A 24,299-nucleotide genomic window follows, 5' to 3' on the forward strand; every position below is an offset into this window, starting at 1 on the left:
AAGCATGTGAAAACTGAACACAGATAATAGCAAAAGAATATTACCCGGCCATACAGGTGCAGTGTGCTGATATCACATATCCCTGTTTCTTGTCCAGACACACCCAGGGCTCGTGTGGTTTCTTGGTGACACTCTGTGATGGGGTAACACTTGCTTTTATGAAGCACACTGGACTATCTTCAGCGATCTCATAAAACAAACATGTATGTACATGGCCCTAAATGAAAAAATTGTAACCGTCTAGTGATTTGTAGGCCCTCATCGCTTCCTTTGTGTAGATGCCGGGGGTGTTTACAAGGTAGTTGTACATGTCTGCATATTCCACTGGTGGCCATTTGTTCATGGCTTCTATCCACTGGTCCTGAGGAATATTATATGGATCAGGCAAAGATATTGTACCCTGGTGAACTTTCAGTTTTGTTTCATACCTTGATCTAGCTATACTATCGAGATTCAATACATATTGTGAAAGACTGACATTAGAAACATGAGGCATAATAACATCGGAATCGCTACACTCTGCCATGCTGCGTGGTTACTTCTGCCAACCAGGCAGTGCGCATGCGCGGGAAATCAACGATATAAACAAAAACAAGCAACGTTCGTATAGGGACTTGGAGAAAACACTAAATAGTTCAAAAGATCAAAATACGATATGGACGGCAGGAGTTCTTTGTCTGTTGTCCAGTCCGACGTTGGGATTTCATACGGGTCTGCACCACCGATCACCTCAAGTTTTGCCTCATACCTTAAACGTTCGGCATTTGCAAGGCTTTCCCGATAGCTGCATGCTACTTTATCGGTTTTTTTACTAGCCATGTCCCAAATTTTGAATTCTCAGAGGAGTTGAGATTAAAGTACAAAACAAATATTCTTTTCCACACTGCTCTAACACGTTGTTTACTCGGTTGATATCTCCAACATAGCGGAACATCCGGGGACAGGTCAAAATCGTGACGTCAGTGCATAACCTCTATTGTTTGGCATATTTTTTAAAAATTATAATTATAAGATGTTCCCCTTTAAGGATTACTTGGGACTTTTAGTATGATATTTATATGCAACTGAAGTTCGTCATGCTATAAAAAAAAAAGTTATGTTGCAATTATGTTGAGGTCAAATCGTATATTGACTGGACTAATACTAATAGGACCAAAGAGAAAGTATGTGAATGAATGAATGAATGTTTAACAACACCCCAGCACGAAAAATACATCGGCTATTGGGTGTCAAACTATGGTTATGCAAACAAATAAGGTGTTGATCAACATAAGTATAAAAATTCAAGATTTAAATAAAAACAGTGTAAAGAACTGTGCAAAAATACAAATATCACAGATAGATACTGACTTTTACTCAAAATTTCAATTTGTGCTGTATTGGCCATTCTCAAAGAGAATGTTACACCCCTGCACCACGGTGAGGTTACAGCACGCGCAGGGGTAGAAAGTATGTGTGCGTGTGTGGGTAAATGCATGAATATGTGTTACAACTGTTAAAATCAACAGTTTTTGAATTCATTGTTTTTTAGGCTTCGATCCAGCACTAGGGGGGCATTGACCACCTCCCCTCCCCACCCCGTCTCATACGCATGTGTCGCATGACCTAGTGACGTCATATTTAGCTAGTGACGTCATATTTAGCTAGTGACGTCATATTTGCAACGACTGAAAAAAACTATTTATATCGGAATTATTAGCCTATTTCAGCTTTGTTTGCGGTAAGTCCAATTAATTAATTTAAATAGCAAAAATTCTGAAGACAAATATTCTTTATAGTTTAAAAGAAAAGATATTTAGGGGATATTCAGTGACCCCAGGACCCGTATTTTCGAAGCCATCTTAGCTACGACATATCATTTGCAATTTTGTAAAGAGATGCTTAAATTTAAGTTGCGTGAAAGCATATGAGTTGGAAGTAATTTAAATTGTTTGCATTTCACGTCTATATAAACTATTGGAGAATGTACGAGGGTGTGTGGATTCGTGAAAAATAATTCACGAACACCATAAGTGCGAATTGATGTTTTTTTACGGCTCTACACTTCTGACAATATTTGCTTTTACCTAATTTCCGAACCAAATTGTTAACAACTACAAAAAATTACTCTCCTACCTTTAATTACCGTTAGATTTCCTCCAAAGTTTGTCCAGACACAAATCGCAAAAAAACCCACTACAAATATACAGCATGAGACTGCAACGATGTCGCCGATATCGTCTTTTCTGAGATTGCATAGGGAAAAATACATGCAGTTTTCTGCCGTCTGCCATGTTGCTTGTTTATGGAATACTCTTCAAGAGGGGTTAAAGCCTCCAAAAGGTGTGACACAATTGATATGAAATCAATGATCTCTAGTGGTATCATTAAAATAATAATAATAATAAAAAATAATAATAATATGACGTCATCACGTTTGCTTTTATATCATAATATGTACAGTTATGACGTTGTTAGATTAAGTCCTATCCTTTCACCCCTCTTGAAGAATATTCCATAAAAAGTCACAATGGCAGCCAGCACAAAATTACATGCTTTTTGCCCTATGCGCTCTCAGCGAAGTCGATATAGGTGACATAGTTATCATCTGGTATGTGGAATCTGTCATTGTATGGTGTATACTACCAAATCAAATCCCATAGACGACAATAGTAACATATGTGGCTAAAACTCCTACCTGCAACGTATCAACCGACATAAACGCCACGGATATAAATACTACCACCCCTTACACTTAAAGTGAATCAGAAAAAAATGGGGGTCAAGCTGCTCGTTTCTGAGATAACGGGTAGCGTCTATGACTACCCTAGTTTCGCACAAAATTCGAGTACTTTTTTTTACAGGTACCCCATACATGTTTCAAATACAAGGCTACTTGACACATTGGTACTAGATGAAATAAAATTGCACATTTTTTTTACCCAGATGAAATTATTATTTTTTACAACCAACACACTCACATTTATAACCAATCACAGGACTTGTGGTGTTCACTTCTCTATCAAAAGTTGGGTGCACCTCGAACTTTGACCCAGCCGGAAGTTATTTGGTTTAGTACTACCTGTAATGGGTTTTTTCAAGATATCTGTCTGGACAAACTTTGGAGGCAATTAAAAGTAGGAGAGTAATTTTTCGTAGTTGTTAACAATTTGGTTCGGACAATAAATCCAAAAAGTGTGGATTTTAACAACTGTAACACATATTCATGCATTTACGCACGCACGCACATGCTTGTATGCACATTCACACACGCACAATTACTTTCTGATGAAGTCTCTTTGGTCCTATCTTAATTTACAAATAATGATATTAGACTGAAAATAAAAGAAAACTTAATTGTGTAAGTCCTGACAAACAGCACCAAAAGACATAAAAGTAGTAAATGTGTGGTTCTTGGGAGTTTATTTTGGGAATGTATCCTCTATCATATGTCATTATTTGATCACGTGGTCACGTGATCGAAATTATAATGACTGAGGTCACATTGCATTGCCAGCTCCATTTGATTATAAATAAAAACATTAAAGACATTTTCAAAGATTTCAAATGGATTAAAAGTATTGCAAATGTTCACGGTATGTTGGATGGTGTAATAGCATGCTATAAAAATGGCCGACTTTCATATTATCACTATAGCCGATGAATATATACTTACGTTCATTCACATGGTTATGGTCTGCTATTGCATTTCCGGAAGAAAGAATGTTCACCCTGTCGCGTATGTTCAAAATACGTTTGGAAAATCTATATACTATTCAGTTTAAACGAGTATGGTAATTAATTAAATAAAACCGGCCTCGGTGGCGTCGTGGCAGGCCATCGGTCTACAGGCTGGTAGGTACTGAGTTCGGATCCCAGTCGAGGCATGGGATTTTTAATCCGGATACCGACTCCAAACCATGAGTGAATGCTCCGCAAGGCTCAATGGGTAGGTGTAAACCACTTGCACCGACCAGTGATCCATAACTGGTTCAACAAAGGCCATGGTTTGTGCTATGCTGCCTGTGGGAAGCGCAAATAAAAGATCCCTTGCTGCTAATCGGAAGAGTAGCCCATGTAGTGGCGACAGCGGGTTTCCTCTTAAAATCTGTATGGTCCTTAACATATGTCTGACGCCATATAACCGTAAATAAAATGTATTGAGTGCGTCGTTAAATAAAACATTTCTTTCTAATTAAATAAACTGGTCGAATACTGAGTACTGGTCGAATACTAGGGTCACTGCCCTATATTATATTGTTATTTTTCTCTGCCCATATTCGGGTGTTATGTAAACAAATTACTCTTATTCTTATTCTTATCATAGATAGTTAAGAGCAAAACACGAATGTCGTAAATTTAAGTTTGCAATCAATCAATCTGACCATGCGTCGATGTAACTGCGGTTGCCATCCAATAACCGCAGGGGCGGGACGTAGCCCAGTGGTAAAGCGCGCAGTCGGTGTGGGATCGCCCACCCGTCGGTGGGCCCATTGGGCTATTTCTCGTTCCAACCAGTGCACCACGACTGGTTTATCAAATGTCGTGGTATGTACTACCCTGTCTGTTGGATGGTGCATATAAAAGATCCCTTGCTGCTAATCGAAAAGAGTAGCACATGAAGTGGCGACAGCGGGTTTCCTCTCTCAATATCTGTGTGGTCCTTAACCATATGTCTGACGCCATATAACTGTAAATAAAATGTGTGGAGTGCGTCGTTAAATAAAACATTTCCTTCCTTCCAATAACCGCTGATTAGAAGTCAAGGTGTTCCAGTAGGCTTAACTTTATTACAATTTTGTCATGTATCACTTATTGGTTTCTAAAGTCCGAACCAAAATGTTAACAACTACGATAAACTGCTCTCCTACCTTAATTTTTCGTTAGATTTTACTCACATTTTGTCCAGACAGAAATCTTGAAACAACCATTACAATGACACATATTCCACATACTGAGATCGCATAGGGCAAAAAGCATGTAATTTTACACCGGCTGCCATTTTGACTTTTTATGGAATACTCTTTAAGAGGGGTGAGAGGATATGACTTAAACTAACAACGTCATAAAATGTTACGATATAAAAGCAAAGGTGATGACATCATATTAATTTTTTTTTTTTTTTTTTTTTTAAAGATACCACTAGAGAACATTGATTTTATATTAATTATGTCACATACTTTGGAGGCTTTCACCCCTCTTGAAGAGTATTCCATAGAAAAAGCAAAATGACAGACGGCAGAAAACTGCATGTATTTTGGCCTATGCGATCTCAGCGAAGTCGATAACGGGGCCGCCAGAACGATTGTGACATTGGAGCGGCGGAATAGCGAATTTCCTAGGGGTGTCCAAGGGCATGCTCCCCTGTGAACATTTTGAAATGTAGATACTGGAAAAACGATTTTAATGGCTTCTGGACATTATAAATAATATTTTATTGTGGTAAAATGTGTTGCTATTTTATATAAAAAGAAATGCAAATTATACAGTAAAACATTATGGAGCGTTTAGTTAAATTTTTAAAACATTTTTGAAAGTTTATAAATGCATTCAGGCCACACCACTGGAAGGCGATTCTTTCCATGACCCATGTTTATTTTTATTTTTTTTATTTTTTGTTTTTGTTTTGTTGGGCGGGGGAGGGGGGTAAATGAGGGTGTGTCTCCGATGATGTCTCAGGAATGCCATTTGTTTTGTTTTTTTTGTTTTTTTTTTGTTGTTGTTGTTTTTTGGGGGAGGTGTATTACCGGTAAACAAAATTCAGGGCCGTAGCCTGATCAAAATCCTAGGGAGGGGGTACTACCCGGAGGGTACGGCCCTGAAATTTGTCGAAGTTGAACACTCTTTTGTCATGACCACAGCAAAATGCATTGCCTACAGATTTCATATCCAAGCTGTCCAATCTGTCCTTATGTACATGCAAAGCATCTGGTGATTTAACCTTTGCTGTACGTAGCCTGTAGGTATGTTTTTACTGTTCGCAAGGCCGAAAACGAACGTTCGCTCGTTGCACTGGTTGCGGGCATCACCAAACGTATGTTGATCAGTGTCATGATTTCAGTGAAATAGGGCCTACCAAATAAAAAGTTAGTTCCGTAGAAAAACGATTCAGTTTACAATGAACATAACCATACTGAGTTTTATATTTGCGGGTGTTATTGTCTATTTGATCCCCGCAAATGTTTCATTTTTTTTATCTCAGGCTAACACCTTCGGTCAAAAATTCCATATGCATGGTTATCTCCATCTTCATAAATCAAGGCTAATATTCGTTCCTCATATTCAGCCGTGATACATGTAGTCAAGATTACTGATATCCACTACTAGCGCCCTCTATTGGAAGACAATGTGTAACACCGATTATGTCACTTACACGATGACATCACTGACCAATCACAGCATCGGTAACATGTGACAATCTTGAAAGCAATATCAAAAATTAACCGCCGAAACCTTTTTTTTAAACATATCGTGACAAACACGACACGTTTCCACGGACGCTGACGCTGCCATCTTTGTTTACAACAACAAGGGAATCTATAAGGAGCGTTGCGATTCGTTGCAATCAGATCTCATCGCATCCAATGAAATATAAGCATTTTGTGGCACGATTTCTTGACGACATGTATCAAGGCTGAATACGAGGAACGAATATTAGCCTTGATTTATGAAGATGGGTTATCTCTCCCACTATTTAGAATATCATGACAGACGTGTCGGATAGCGATATTAATTATGTAAGTCTATATACATTGTCAAATTTGTCAAATCTAAATTCATCTATAATGGCAAAACTGATTTGGACCCTGACCGTTTTGTAATACAAATACATTTTTGTAAAGTGGTAAACAAATTTGGACGGCGATCTCAACTGTAATGGTTTTTTCACTTGTGTCTGGACAAAATTTGGGGGAAATGTAATTATAATTCAAGGTAGGAGAGCAGGCCCGTAGCCAGCCATATTTGCAGGGCGGTGCGTTGGGATATTGGGTGGAACTAAATTTATATCATGGGTGCGGAAGGCACCCGAATCGAGCGCCCGAAGGTCTAAAGAGGGTTCGGGGCATGCTTCCCTGGAAATGTTTTAAATGTAGATGCTCAGAGGTGTATTCTGGAGCTATTTGTGATGGGGTTTTAATATGTTGAAAAACATTTGGAACGTCTAGTGATCAGTTTACTTAGAAAAAAGATTTCCCATCTTCATTCGCCGATGGTGCAATGTCGATAATACGGGTATTTTTTTTTAAATCCTTTAAATTCGCCCCCCCCCCCCCCCACCCCACCCCCAGAAGAACTGGAGCCCGTACGCCTGTGAGTAGCTGTATGTCTACCATGATGATTATAATGTTATCATTAACAGACAAGAATTCATAGTTTGTAAAAACAGGAATCTAGAAAAGTAACAATTGAATCACTAAACGCGCGCGTGGTAAAAAGACCCCATCAATGTGTTTAAATTTTGGTATTGGGCATAGCTTTGTTTTCTATTTGGTGTATTGACGGAATCGGATTCGCTTTCGGGAATAATATTTAAGTCAGTTGCTCCCCCTTGATTGTTAAATCGACAAGGGTATTGCAATCGAAGTTCCACCAATGACTTTATTCGAGACGGTATGAAATGTATGACATGTTAAACATATTTAATGTACCGGTACCAGTCATATACCAGACACAGTTTGAGTTGAGAACGAATTCGACAGTGTCAGCTGTTAAATAAATTAATCTCTAAACAACATGCAATATAAAAAGCACTTCGCCGAACGCAACAAAGTCAATAGTCATATTTAACTGATATTTTATTATTTTTCGGGTGATCGTAGTTGATCAAGATATTTCGTAAACATATTTATTTTATTGACCACTTATATTATACCTTTTTTCTTTTTTTGTAAAAAAAAAGCGACCATCGTTGACAGCTCTTGGCTGCACGTGTTGGCTTCGTACACAATAAATACACTGGTGGCACCTAAGTTTGCGCACCTAAGCATTTGTGTTATATTTTAAAGTTAAAATATTTCTTTAAAAATATTTGTTTCACCTCCACTGTACAATGGAACAATAAACGTGTTACAACTATACAAATAGTGTTCGTTAGACATATGGGACAATCAATGATAATTTTGAAACAGACTATAGCTAAAATAGGCCATGCTGTAAGTGCAATCTTCGAAGTCCGTGTGCAGCCATTTTGCATTGTGTCACACGGAGGGAAATAATAATTTAAAGTATGCTTGGATGTTTACGTTAACAGATAAAATAAGACATTCATTTCATTTATGGATTCATAAATTACAATAAGGTATGTATTGAAGCTTCTATGTAAACTTGTGTAAGTTGATATACAAGGTTGATCGTTATAACGTTTTCAATAAAATTGTTATCGACCAGTTTTATACATATATTCACAATCAAGATATGTTGTTTTAACAACGGTTTTGTGAATTAAATTAACGTTGTTTGTTTACAAACATACCCCGACACTTGTTTCAAGACGTAATGTAACGTCATTAACGTGCGCAGACTTTTGTGCCGCGCAGACTAAGGTGACATGAGTATAGAATATCTTACCGTAATTTCACTTGAAATCCATATTTTGAAAAACGTACAATGTTTTAATCAAAAGATTTTCTTCAAACACATCCAGGTGCATTAGTAATATTCAAACAAAAAATTTTCAATGGCAATTTTGCATTGGAATTTTTCCAGCATTCTCAAAACGGAAACGTCATGTACCCAGTATATGGTTAGGTCTCACTACACAGATCACTTTCGGGTGAGAGTTGATTGATGACGGTCCACTATAGTTCCTAAGTGTGACACATGTCATGGTTCACATATTCACTTCTAGGAAATGGTGAAGAATTAAAACAATATGTATGTTTAATGGTAAACCTTCTGGCTGTATTTTGCCCATGTTATTTTGTAATATTGTGCATCGTCCTTTGGGGACATGGGTGTATAGCGCAAGAGACAGCCGGAGTGAATCGGTTAATGAACCACCTGTTCGGACCGTTACTGCAACCAGATGCGGTTATATAACAAAAAACTGAGACGGAAATGTGAGAGCGGTGTGCCCCTAACGTACATATTTATTTATTTGAAATATGATTTTTGTTTCTTAATATAATATATACTTACTTTTGAAGATACAATACATCTTTAAGTATATCCGTGTAATGCATTTTTAATCCACTCCTTAATACACTGCTTATCACAGAACATGTCATACACTTATGCTAACATAGAGGAAAATGCAATTGAAACATCCGATTCTGAATGGGATCATATTATTATGGTGCTAACGTTCCAAGAGGGTCGGTAATGGAGGGGGTGCTAATATACAACGTTTGTTTAAGCTGAATGGATCGTGTTTTATGATAGTCATTACTGCTTGATGCTCTGGCCCTAATATCTGACCACTTAAAGAATTTGAGAACTGATTTACAGAGTGCGACTGAAACCGGATACGCACACGCATGATTTTCGTTTCTTAATATAATATATACTTACTTTTGAAGATACAATACATCTTTAAGTATATCCGTCTAATGCATTTTTAATCCACTCCTCAATACACTGTTTATCACAGTAGATGGTATACACTTATGCTAACAGAGAGAAAAATGCAATTGAAACATCCGATTCTGAATGGGATCATATTATTAGGGTGTTAACGTTCCAAGAGGGTCGGTAATGGAGGGGGTGCTAATATACAACGTTTGTATAAGCTGAATGGATCGTGTTTTATGATATGCATTACTGCTTCATGCTCTGGTCCTAATGCTTGACCGCTTAAAGAATTTGAGAAATGATTTACAGAGTGAGACTGAAACCGGATACGCACACTTACGTTTGAACTCTAGACGTGATAAAAACCAGAAGCAATTCTGAAGGGGAGAAAACGAAACAAAACAAAGACTCTGTGTGCTACATTGTACGTCCATGTATGTTTCTGTTATGATACAATATAAGTGTATGGGTTTTAACAAGTTATTTCGATATAAAAACCAGAAGTAATATATTGTTCACACACACACACACACACACACACACACACACACGCTCACACACACACACACACACACACACACACACACACACACACACACACACACACACACACACCTCCCCCATGATTTCCCCCCAAGTTGGAATTACTTGTAGTATGAAAATGTATAATATATTCCATCAATGAAGCACGTCTTAGTACAATGTTTGGCACCAACATTTCAAATGCAATCTGACTCCATAGTTTGTAAGTTTGCGGCGGGGGGGGGGGGGGGGGGGGGGGGGGGGGGGGGGGGGGGGGGGGGGCGGCGCGGCGGGATGGCTGCGGTAAGCGGCGCGCGGCAAGACCGATGGGATGTCGCGGCGGGACGGACGGGGCGGCTGCAAGGAGGGGACGCAATGGCGCGGGCGGGACGGCAGGGGGCGGGTCGTGGCGGAGGCGGCGATCAGCAAACACACATAAGATTGCCTTTGAAAACTGGGACGTCAGCAAGAGAAGCGAGTGTCGTGACAAATACAGCAAGAGCGCTCTTTTGTGTTTCCACACTATCATTATCTAACAGTCAGAGTAGAAAACACCGATGTCATTCACGTCTATATAAAGAGCCCCACGGGACACCCTGCTTCATTTATCGCCGGATCCGTCGTCGTGACACTTCATCTCAAGCCTATGCCTTTCGGGTTCTGATCGTCATGAACTACACACTGTACGTTCCCGACACCGAGAAATAGACTCGCTATTATCAGTTGCAAGCTCAAGGCAAATGTATCGTTTCATCTAGTACCGGGGAAAGGATGGACGTGGATAGTTTCTTGGAACTGTACGACAAAGATTACAAGAAGAGTAAGAAGCCCGAAGAGTCACACAACAACCCTCCGGTCATTATGACTTCTCCCACGCAACAGGTGGTGGAACAGGCTAAAGCTCAACTCAAACACCAAAGGCAACATAATCAACAGCAACAAAGTGGTGGGGGATATAAGCGTAACGCCTCGAAACGGCAGAGGCAATTTTAAACTGTATAAAAGGAGCCATGGAAGACGAACATCGCCATTTCAATTTGAATCTGCGGCACTGTCACAATGTATCAAAGCTCGTGTCCTGAGTGTGAAAAGATATTTTCCAGGAGAGATGCCATGATGCGACATCAAAACACCAGTCATTCACAACCACCACCACCACTGCCACCACCACCACCACCAAAACCACCACCACCACCACCACTAACACCACCACCACCACCACCACCACCACCACTGTCACCACCACAACCGCCACCACCACCACAACTGCCACCACCACCACCACTTGAATTGCTACATTCTTTCACGATGATCGTGTCGGGACCCACGTCGTGTGGTAAAACATTTTTGGTGTACAAACTACTGAAGAATGGTAGAATCGATCCACCTCCCCAACGGATTATCTGGCTCTACAAAAGATGGCAACCGCTTTACGACATCATTTGGGCAACGGTTCGAGTGGAATTCGTCCAAGGCATACCTACGAATTTGGAAAACAACCATTATTTGGATCCCAGAATTAGAAATCTCATCGTGTTAGATGACCTGATGTCTACGGCCAATAAAGATTATCGCATCACGGACCTTTTTACAGAAGGGAGTCATCACAGAAACCTCTCCGTGATTGCCATCAATCAGAATCTCTATCAGAGTAAAGACCCGACGCAGAGAAGAAATTGTCATTACCTGGCGCTGTTCAACAATCCCATCGACAAGCAACACGTTCTGACATTGGCACGACAGATGAATCCAGAAAATACTCGTCATTTCATGAAATATTTCGAGGGAGCTACCCACAGGCCCTTTGGACACCTCATGGTGGACCTCAAACCTACCACGCCCGAAATGTTACGCCTTCGACCTAACGGCCTAGAGACGGGACCCTGTGTGTCTGAACGATATAAAAGTGTAGACGCAACAGCGAACATCCCAGACGACTTGTCACCAGGATCGGGGAAACAGCTCTGCGAGTGCGGCTACTACAGAGGATCCAAAATAATGCAAACGGGGCATTTAAGAGGAAATTACCTGGCATACCCGCCTACGAAAGTGTTGACGACGAAGAAGACGACGTAGAGCCATTTTTGAAACAGGTCAAGAAACTGCAGTCCTGCGATACGTGTGGGGTCGTCTTTAAAGACGGGAGAAACTTGCAGGGACACCTGCGCTTGAATACATATGAAAATGACGAGAAGAAAGGAGATACCTCTAATGATCTCGAAAACGAGGGCATACGTCAGATGATCGATCGTGAATACGATATAAATCGTGACTATTTTGAAGACAAGAAACAACGTTTCCGAGATATGAATATGTCTCAAGAGGACATCGAAAAACGACTGAAGGCTCTAAAATGGAAATTGTTTAAAGAAACGTACTCTCGAGTTTTGACATACATGTATTACTTTGACAAAGGCATGAACTCGAGAAACATTTTACAATCGGTGGATTCCAAGACAGATGTTAGACCACAAATTCGTTCCAGATTAAACAAATATCGTTCCTGGATCAGTGAATATCTCGACGAAGCAGACAGTGGCGACGATGATGATGATGATGATGATGCTACCAGTGTTGATGAGGACATTGATGAGGACAATTATACTAAATAAACAGTAACTGTATTTGGCCTTACGACCTCTGAATGTGACCTTCTGTATATGCGTATCTTATGTTCACTGATTGTGAAATAATAAAATCAAGATATGACTCTTGCCTTTTTTTTTTTTTTTTTACTCATCCTCAGAATGCATAAAGTTGCATTTTAAGGGTTGTCTACCATAAGTAGTTATTAATACATGTTATGAGCGGTACACTATACAGTACATAGCCGTAAAACATCATCGCCAAATAAAGTCATTTCTTCATGATGCTTCACTGGGTGAGATTTAACTCATTCGTTAGAACACTCACCTGAGATCGAAGTCCCCATCGGCGGCTCATGGCTCCGATTGTTCCATCCAATAACCCACGATTGTGTTATTGGTATGTGCTGTCCTGTCTGTATGGAAGTGCCCATAAAAGATAGCGGATTTCCTCCAAGACTACCTGTCAAAATTACCAACTGTTTGACATTCAATAGTCGATGATTAATATCTTGAAGGTCGTGGACCCAGTGCTTGACACCCCTTTACGTTTTTTAATGAACGTCCAGACGATCCCGGCTGATCGCCACGACCCGCCCCCTCCGTCCCGCCCCCGCCGTCCCGCCCGCGCCATTGCGTCCCCTCCGTGCAGCCGCCCCGTCCGTCCCGCCACGACATCCCTTCGGTCTTGCCGCGCGCCGCTTACCGCAGCCGTCCCTCCGCGACTCGCCGCGACGCACCACGCCGCAAACTTACAAACTATGGAGTCAGATTGCATTTGAAATGTTGGTGCCAAACATTGTACTAAGACGTGATTCATTGACGGAATATATTATAAATGTTCATACTACAAGTAATTCCAACTTGGGGGGAAATCATGGGGGAGGTGTGTGCGTGTGTGCGTGTGCGTGTGTGTGTGTGTGAGAGAGAGAGCAATATATTACTTCTGGTTTTTATATCGAAATAACCTGTTAAAATCCATACACTTATATTGTATCATAACAGAAACATACATGGCCGTACAATGTAGCACACAGGGTCTTTGTTTTGTTTCGTTTTCTCCCCTTCAGAATTGCTTCTGGTTTTTATCACGTCTAGAGTTCAAACGTAAGTGTGCGTATCCGGTTTCAGTCTCACTCTGTAAATCATTTCTCAAATTCTTTAAGCGGTCAAGCATTAGGGCCAGAGCATGAAGCAGTAATGCATATCATAAAACACGATCCATTCAGCTTATACAAACGTTGTATATTAGCACCCCCTCCATTACCGACCCTCTTGGAACGTTAACACCCTAATAATATGATCCCATTCAGAATCGGATGTTTCAATTGCATTTTTCTCTCTGTTAGCATAAGTGTATACCATGTACTGTGATAAACAGTGTATTGAGGAGTGGATTAAAAATGCATTAGACGGATATACTTAAAGATGTATTGTATCTTCAAAAGTAAGTATATATTATATTAAGAAACGAAAATCATATTTCAAATAAATAAATATGTACGTTAGGGACACTCCGCTCTAACATCCTACCCCTGCCCTATCCGCCCCTTCCCTACATCCAACACTGTGTATATATTTATATATATATATATATATTATCGCCATCGAGATGTGTGTTGGGGGGGGGGGGGGGGGGGGTAAACAAAATTCAAGTGGGCACACACCTAGTTTAGATTACCAGGATGCAGATCAACGAAACGATTCACAGCTGACAGATATCACATTTCAATTTGACTCCCAGACTGTGGGGCCTTACATCGCATAAGATTAGTGGCTAAAATAATTCTCACAGGTAAGCATCTATGTGGATTTTTCCTATGGATATTATTCTAATATAGGCGAGTACAACATTGGCAAGACTTCCGAACGTTCCAGCATTTAGTTCATTCATAAATGTGTAATACAAATATCAATGTATCATTTATTAACGTTTCACATCCCTTCATTATTTTTTATTTCTTCTCTCGTACACCTGTATTCAATGTTCAATGAACGGTCTCTTTCATAAGCTGCTATATAATAAAAAAGGGGGTGGGGGATATTAATTAACATATGTCTTTTAAGTAATCATTGTCTTCAAATACACATTTGGACAAACTACTGTATTGATCATTACATCGGTTCTTAAAACAAAAACTGGAATGTACACTGTAAGAGTGACGTCCGTATTGCATCAGTCAGTTCTTAAAATAAATGTGTACACACCCTTCTAGACGCGGGCCTAGTGACGTCAGCATTGCATCATCTTGCATCATCCCCTACTGCGCAGTTTGGCGGCCATCTTGGATGATGCAATAGTGAAATTGAAATACCTTATAGACCGGGTATAACTACTCTCTATAGCTTCTTTGTATGTTCCCCATATGAGAACTACCAACAAGGTCATACATTACCATATAGTGGCTCCTTGTTTGATGGCCATATATTGTGTGGATAACCAAGGAGTAACAATGTGATATGAAGTTTTATTGGATGGTATGGTGCATCTATCTTTTGGTGTATTGGTTAAGAGTTCATAAGTTACACGGCTCTAGTATAGCTTTTCATGGTGTAAATGACCCAAATTATCAAATTGACTTCAAACCAAGTTTGACAAAATCTGTCACTAGACTTTAAGGTCTCACTACACAGATCACTTCCGGGTGAGAGTTGATTGATGACGGTCCACTATAGTTCCTAATTGTGACACATGTTATGGTTCACATATTCACTTCTAGGAAATGGTGAAGAATTAAAACAATATGTATGTTTAATGGTAAGCCTTCTGGCTGTATTTTGCCCATGTTATTTTGTAATATTGTGCATCGACCTTTTGGGACATGGGTATATAGCGCAAGTGACAGTCGGAGTGAATCGGTTAATGAACCACCTGTTCGGACCAGTACTACAGCTAGATGCGGTCATAGCAAAAAACTGAGAGGGAAATGTTCTCAATTTTGGAGTGAAAATAAATGTTTATATAATGTATGTTCGCAATGGTGTATGCTAGTGCCAACGAGAACCCGTTCTATTGGCAATCTTCGTTTGAAGTTGGGCAATTTAACATGGGTTTCAATGGCAGATGACATCAGTGTAGTGAGACCTTATTGTAAGGAGATGCAAAGTGACGTCATTGGAATATTGACGTCATTCAAATTCAAAATCAGCTGTTATTACAGTGCTTCGCCACATTAAATAAAAAGTGGTCTACTAACCTTGACCCCTCAAAATTCTAAAACAAGCAGACAATTGAACGCTATTTACTGGTCGGTATTTTTTTTTTTTTCATAATTCTGGACACAATATTAATTTTAAGTTTTAAAGGATGAAAGAAATAAAAAGCACCTTTTGTCAAATATATCATATTAAAAAATTACAGTTGGATGTTTTATTTATTGTGTACAAAACGAGGGTCCGAAATGTGAGAGTCGTCGACTTTAATACCAGTTGATGGAACCATTTCCAGGGTTTCCGCAATCTTCCATTACATATTATATTATTATTATTATTATTTATTTTTATATGTATGTATGTATGTATGTATGTATGTGTATATATATATATATATATATATATATATATATATATATATATATATATATATATATATAGATATATACTCACAGAAAAAAAGTTCCGTGTATCATTAACATTTCAGTAAGACGTATATTTTTAAAATGTACAAATATTGTGTTAACGTTTACATAGAAGTACTATTTATCTGTTAAAAGTACAGTGATTCTCTCCTATCTTCTGCACCTGAAGTGCGGTCTACACAATGCTTGGTGCGCCGTCAGTGACGATGTAACAGAACAACGTATTGATGTACTGTCATGGTCGTACTTTGTGATCATCTACTCTCTTGCGTACAGTTCTTCTACTAATTGGCCTTAACTCAGGGATGTTAAACTTGTCATTTCCAAATGATTCCATATGTGTACCCGCTTGATATTGACGACTTGTTAACGTGACGTCACGTGTCGACTCCATAAACATGAAAGATCCCTAGTATCCCTAAACTGCATAGAACATCTCCGCAGACACTGCATAGTTTTCTGATGAACACCAATGGACACCAAAACAACGTTTGTGACATTCTAACCTCAATCATACCCATCGTTCGTAGAAGTTCATTTTCTTGGAGGCTCGGCATCACACTGTCGACGATTAGATACCAACACATATTGAGTGATGAGAATCCATAGAATAGTTTTAGAGTCCAATGATAACAAAAATGACGTCAAGCAGATTTCAAGTAAATTATATTATATATGCAATTATTAGGTGCACAGGAACTTTTTTTCCACGAGTATATATATATTACTTAACAACCAAGGGTTTCACTATATATATATATACATACATACGTACATACATACATACATACATTACACCATAGTGACCAAGCAATGAAACAACGAAAAAGTTAAATAAACTTTAATAACTGAAATAATATGGAACAATATATATTTCACATTGCCTTTAGTCCTACCCATAATGCACACCCACAAATAGATCACCCTACAGTACTACGAGAGTGGATACCAAACCTGTAATAGAGCCAAAGAACACAAAACTGGCACTTCCATCTGACTGGAAAGTTATTTGGTCTATAGAGAACACACACCTTGAGAGAAACACCGCTAGCAATAGCAGAATGTCACGATTACGATTACGATTACAAGATAATTGAAAGTAATCTGTCTTAAGCGGTCACACAAGGGAGTAGAGAAAAGCGACCGCATAAGACGGGTGGCCGCTAATTACAGGTTGCCACATATAGTCCTTAAAACGTTTGTCGTTTCTTTACTTGTTTTGCCGTCTGTACTGGTAATTAATGACTATAAATCAACCTTCGACATGTCGCCTCCTTCAGAAATAAGGTACATGGTATGTATTAATTTAACCGTTCTCAATAAGTGGGCTTTTTTCCTTCTTTTTTTTCATTTAATTATTTAATTCCTACTTCATGCAGTGTATTGTCATAGTAAGTGAATCTACAAATGTCAAACTTAGCCTACCCAGAGGCCTGTTACTGACCCCGGTCGGATTGCTGGTGTTCTCTTGCACATGCCAGTGCAGGCGGTCCCTCCCCCCCCCCCTCCCCCCACACACACACTAACCCTTTCCTGTCCTGGACGGAGGAGCCGGCCGAGGCCAGCACCTGTGCCCTTGATAGGCATGCGCTAAAACAGCGTGCTCTGAATGTGCACGTTAATCCCCATACCACACCATACCATAGCATACTACACCACACCACACTACACCGCACCACACTACACCGCACCATACCGGCTCCCACCGAAAGCGATTTTGAACGACTCAGTGGGTAGGTGTAAGACCACTACACCCTCTTCTCTCTCACTAACCACTAAGAACTAACCCACTGTCCTGGGCAGACAGCCCGAGCTGAGGTGTGTGTGCCAGGACAGCGTGCTTGAAACTGCATTGTATATAAGCACGAAACTCGGTTAAAATGAAATAAAATATCCCTATTATATACTAGTAAACATTTACTGTGGAAGCTTTAGAGAATAACTAACGAGCTACGAGGAATTACGAATTATCTGTCCCAAGTGAATGAATGTTGTAAACCCGAGCCTTTGGCGAGGGTTTTACAACATTCATTTACGAGGGACAGATAATTCGTAATTCCTCGTTGGAGTTGGTTATTCTCTTTATTACCCATTGTCAGTTTTAACTGATTTTTAATATAAAAATTCCTCTGCAGTCTACAACAAAGCCATCAGCCATTACGTCATATAATCTTACGCGCATTACATGACGTAATGTAAGTGACGTCATAGCATTAACGACGTTCTTTTTACAGCCAAATGTTTACAGTACAAAATAATACAACTGTATTTGCATTTGAAAATAATTATTTTTATCTCGCCTTCATGTAAAATTCTTTAATCCCATTGGTTGTTTGCCGTTGGACAAATCCCTTATCCCCCTGTGGGCGGAGCCAAATTCTCTTATACCCCGTCTGTAATTTCCAAGTTTCCAGCCGCCCCAGTTAATGCTAAAGCAATAATTAGATTATAAATAACATTGATAATCAACCAAGTATACATAATTAATTTTATTTTTACTATAAAATACACTATTTCAATACTTTTAAGAGCTGCAATGTTGAACTCGGCCACCTAATTACGGTCGTGGTGTTATTGTATTAATGCGCGATTAGCAACAGTTGTTGTTTTTTGTTTTTTTTAATATTTTTATTTTTTTTACTACATACATTTCTAATTAAAAAAAAGTGTATTTTATTTTTTTTATTAATATCTGTTTCAGACAATTTCGTATTACAAACATTTGAAGTTAAAAACTCGTTTATCGACGGAACTATTTTTCGTCACTGGCAAGTGGTTTCGTTCGCGTCCGCGTGGTACGGCTCCGTTAATAAATTGTTAACAATTATTTTCTGGCGTTATTTTGATTATTTGGCTATATGGTTTAACATGTCGGCAAGATAAATTCGTTGTAGAAGCATCTCTCGGGGTATATGGCTTTTTATGTACCCTCTGTGTGCTCTTTTACCCCCTCGCCTTCGGCTCGGGGTAAAAGAACACACAGAGGGTACATAAAAAGCCATATACCCCTCGTGATGCTTCTACAACTTATATTATATATCACTAAAGCCGCTGCTTATGAAAATATACCATTTCATGTTTACGAAACAAATAAGTCCATTTTTTTTGTTGTAAATCTGTGTAGATCGTATAACGTATGTGTAATCTGACTCATGAATGGAAACATTATATGAATGAAAGTGAAGTTCCGGCCATAGCAAGCAACCAACCAAACGTCGTGATTTTTAAGCCAGCCAATCAGTGGCTGTAGAAGCAATCTGCACACTGTGCAGAGATCAAAAAAATATTACCCCGTATATTTTAGCCCATATGAGTAATAATTACTCATATTTTAGCGATTTGCGATCCGATTTTTAATTACAAATAATATTACATTGTTTATTTGTACAAACACTTGTCCTGTTGTACACATTCGTTTTTGCATTGTGTTCTGTGATTTTTCAGAGAAAGGACATGATGTCGACACTTGTTGCAGTTGCCGTGGTTGCAGTCTTCTTGGCCAACGTGCCCTTTATAAGTAATGTCCAGTTATTTAATAGAAAGTTTTAAGATTTCACTACTAGAAACGTTCGTCAAACGTGTGATAGGCGCCTGTCTCGCGGACATAATGTTTACACGTAGTTATAGTGACAGACCCTAGTGTTTAAACACTACAGCGGTTTTGTTTGTGTTGCACTCTTAATAGAAATGCCGAAATAAACAGTAACTGTTGAAACATTACCAAGACAAAAATTAAATTAGAGACATTATGACCAGCAAGAGTGTGAAAATCATTTCAATAACAAAATAATAAACAATATATAATACATCTGAACATACATTTAATCTGAACAGTTACTGATTACCTCCAAATGCATTTTTTATTTCTAACATAAAATCCTGAGAGTGCCGATTCCAACTGCATTTTGGTGTATCATGTACGTTTCTAATTCTTTACACAATGTGACGATTACTGATCGTCTCTTTGTCGTATTTGCAAAATAAATATGTTATCTTTATATTTACATTAGAAGTAGCAGTTGATGTTGCATTACGTTACCTACTCATTAATTGGATAGAAATTTGTATCATCATTATTTTCACTGGTTTCCAGTGCAATATCACTTTTGATCGGACCGGTGGGACCGGCTCAGGACAATATTGCTATTTACGGAAGGTCATGCAGAGATAGTGTGACGGTACATGCTCTTGGGAAATGAACCAGTTGTGTTTGATAGGGGGGACTTACCTTGTAATAGACAAGAGTTAATCCTAGAGCAGGGGGCTGATCCAAGTTTGTTGGCAGCTCGCACTACATTGTTAACTGAGAGTGAGATGGAGGATCAGATGTGAGGGTATTATATGGACATGGGAGTGTTAATGAATAAGAGTGTGGAAAAGGTTGTGCCTGATAGTGAGGAATGTGTGACAAGATGTAGAATTGTGGTGCCCTCTAAGTACCGTCCGTCATTGTTATTGTTAGCACATGAGGACGTGTTTGTTGGCCACTTAGGGCGGAATAAAACTCATAGTAAACTTGCCTCAGAGTTTTATTGGAAGGGAATGTTTGCAGATGTCAGTAAGCATTGTATGTCATGTCATGTGTGTCAGGTTGTGGGCAAACCAAATCAGCTAATTCCTCCCTATCCCCTGCAGAAGGTTCCCATAGTTGGGGAAGCTTTTTCAAAAGTGTTGATAGATGTCGTGGGGCCATTACCGAAAACGCGTTCAGGCAACCAATTCTTGTTAACAATTATGTGCTTAACTACGCGTTTTCCAGAGGCGATTCCCTTAAGGAAGATTACTGCGTCTGTTGTAGCTAGTGCGCTGCTTAAGTACTTCACGTACACGGGTTTACCAGGTGAAATTCAAAGCGACCGGGGTACGAACTTTATGAGCAAGTTAATCCAGCAAGTACTGTCTATGTTAGATATACGACAGATTCGTTCTGCTGCATTCCACCCTGAGAGCCAGGGCGCCATAGAACGTTTCCACCAGAGCATGAAAAGTATGCTCCGCTGCCATTGTTTCGACAATGGTACTGACTGGGACCAGTTAATTCCGTTCGTGTTGTTCGCAGCACGGGATGCTAATCAAGAATCTTAGGATTCACCCCATTTGAGTTGGTCTATGGGCATTCAGCCCGAGGCCCTCTCAAATTGGTAAAAGATAGTTGGTTAGACAAGGATAATGCCGAAAACCCGCTGATTTATGTAGGGAGAGTCAGAGATAGGTTGTGGCAGGCGACCGAACTGGCTAGGAAGCATCTGAGCTATGCTCAGAGCAAAATAAAATCAGTATTTGATAGGAAGGCTAAGAGTCGGGAATTTAAACCAGGGGATAAAGTGCTGCTGTACCTTCCCATTAAACGGGGTTCATTAGAGAACAGGTATTTCGGTTCCTATGTTGTGCACAAACGGGTTAATGAGACAGGGTATGTAATAAACACTCCTGATAGGGTTAGGAAAAGTAGGTATTGTCACATCAATTTGCTAAAAGGTTATTTTGACAGACTGTCAATAGTTCCAGTTTTGCCTGTCCAAATTGAGAGTCACTCAACTTCCTGTGATGACGTCAAGACTGCAGAGATCAAGTTAACCAACAGCCAGATTCTAGCAGACTTGAGTTCTTATCTACAGCACCTTGACAGCACCCAGCTAGCAAAGTTGACCACGTTGATACAAGACAATGTTTCCATTTTTCAGAACTTCCCAACGGTTACCAATACCTTTATCCAGGATGTGCGCTTGGAACCCAACGCTACACCGATTCGACAGCATGCCTATCGGATAAATCCTGTAAAACGTGCGGCACTAAAAAAGGAGATAGATTACGTGTTGGAACACGACATTCTGGAACCATCAAACAGTCAGTGGGCATCACCTGTTATTCTGATTCAAAAGGGAGATAACAGTTTCCGGGTGTGAGCTGACCTACGTCGCGTGAATCAACTCATCAAGGCAGATGCCTACCCTCTACCCCGCCTTGACGATTGCATCGACCGAGTTGGACACGCGCAATACATCACCAAATTGGACCTACTGAAGGGTTTTTATGCCATTCCGTTAACGGAGGAAGCTAAGGACATTCTGGCGATCATCACACCTGACGGCCTCTTCCAATTCCGAGTGATGCCGTTTGGTTTGAAGACTGACCCTGCTGCCTTTCAATGGATGATGAACCAGGTGTTATCAGACCTAGAACACGTCAGTGTATATCTGGACGATGTGGTGTTAGCCACTGACACTTGGGATGAACATTTAACCGGGTTACAACAAATATTCAGTCGCCTACAGAAAGCTAACTTGGCTGTGAACCTGGGCAAATGTGAATTCGTGAAAGCTTCAGTGACCTTCTTAGGTCATACTGTCGGACATGGTTGCGTCGCCCCACTGCAGGCCAAGACACTAAGCATCAGCCAGTACCCTGCACCGACCAACCGTCGTGAAGTTCGCCGGTTCCTTGGTATGGCCGGTTATTATCGTCGTTTCTGTGCTAAATTTGCGACGGTAGCGGCCCCCATCACATCGCTGCTAAAGAAGGAAACGAAGTTCCAGTGGTCAGATGAATGCGAGAAGTCATTCAACCGTCTCAAGCAGATGCTCTCCTCGTCTCCCGTGATGGCAGCACCAGACTACCGAATACCTTTCAACCTAGCTGTGGATGCCAGTGACGTGGGAGCTGGAGCTGTGCTGTTCCAGGAAGACGAAAATGGACTGGACCATCCTGTAAGTTTCTTCTCCAAAAAGTTTGACAAACACCAGGTGAACTATTCCACTATAGAGAAGGAAGCTTTGGCCATGGTACAAAATCGGCTGTGCATCAAGTGGTGGTCTTTACTGATCATAATCCGCTCACTTTCATTCACAGAATGAAAGCCACCAACCAGAGAGTTTTGAGATGGAGTCTTCTTCTGCAGGAATACCCAATTACCATTGAACATATCAAGGGCACATCCAATGTAATCGCTGATGCCCTGTCCCGAAGTTGAACGTTATGATAATGTGTTGACATTCTTGATTTCTGTTTTGTTTTTATATATTTTATTTGCATACCAGGGACTCAGAGACTCAGTGTGATTACTGGTAGTCACCTTATTATTACATGTGTTATAAATGCCCGGATGCGTCGGTTAACGCACCTTTTGTTTTAATGTAGTATATTTCCCCATTCCTAGAGTAGAGGAAATATCCTTTTTGAGGTGGGGGTGTGTGACGGTACATTCTCTTAATTTCTTTTCGCCTGTGGCGATATTAATTGTTTTAGAAGGCCGTGTGCAGTTCCATATGCACTTTGCAATTATGCAATTTGTTACGTAATACCTTCGCGCGACCGTGCATTCCAATATGGACGCCATGTGGCCAGTAGTTACGTAATACCTCTGCGAGTGCGGTTTTTACAACCGTGATTTTGGCGAATGGCGACAGCCAGTCTGACGATCAGAGAAAGATATGCCGGCGTGGTGGCTGTGGAAAATCCACATGATAAGATTCAGTACCGCCTTGTGCCCCCAGGCGATATTCGCTGTCTCTGAGAGTTTTGAATAAATAGCTAGGGTTTTAGAGATATCGGGGAGAAACATTTGGAAGTATCCAGGGGAACGGACGTCGTCCACTGAACGATCTATATTAGTTCAGACGGGACTTTGGTAAATATATATTTTCTGCTCTGTGTATAACCTTGATGTGATTGATGTGACTTTAAATATTTTAATACTGTATTATACCAATATTATTTAGATGGTGCTGCCGGTCATCTGACGCAGTAATCTGTAGGCTCACTGTCCTAAATAATTATAAAAAGCTTAACTAGTCATCCTAGAGGACCTAGGTAAACTGTAGGTTATTGACTTTATTGTAATAGGTACCAGTATTAATTTTGTGTTACAAGGTTACTGAATGAGTAGTAAGGGTTAATTAAAAATTAACCAGTTAGGAATAGAGTTGTAATTCCTTTATTAATTAAGTTCCCCTGGCAGCGTTTCTCAATTATTACACTTTACTGAACGAGTAGTAAGGGTTAATTAAAAAGTAACCAGTTAGGAATAGAGTTATAATTCCTTTATTAGTTAAGTTCTCCTGGAAGCGTTTCTCAATTATCACACGTGTGGGTGTTGTGTCACGGTGAAGTGATTAGAATATTGTGT

The 24,299-nt window shown here is 39.8% G+C and overlaps 1 protein-coding gene across 2 annotated transcripts in view; it reads left to right on the plus strand.

The window, feature by feature from the left end:
• The first annotated feature begins 1,638 nt into the window (after positions 1-1,638).
• The window catches only part of LOC121380857, a 53,619-nt gene continuing 30,958 nt past the window's right edge, over positions 1,639-24,299 (plus strand). The window contains exons 1-2 of one of the 2 annotated variants that reach the window (XM_041509853.1): positions 1,651-1,720; positions 19,619-19,691. In XM_041509853.1, the coding sequence (XP_041365787.1) occupies positions 19,628-19,691 (64 nt within the window). In that variant the 5' untranslated portion in view covers positions 1,651-1,720; positions 19,619-19,627. Of the gene's footprint in view, positions 1,721-19,618; positions 19,692-24,299 lie in introns of both variants that reach the window. The other variant, XM_041509854.1, reaches the window with a different exon arrangement.

The sequence above is a fragment of the Gigantopelta aegis genome, chromosome 9 (assembly GCF_016097555.1).
Source record: "Gigantopelta aegis isolate Gae_Host chromosome 9, Gae_host_genome, whole genome shotgun sequence".
NCBI lineage: Eukaryota > Metazoa > Mollusca > Gastropoda > Neomphalida > Peltospiridae > Gigantopelta > Gigantopelta aegis.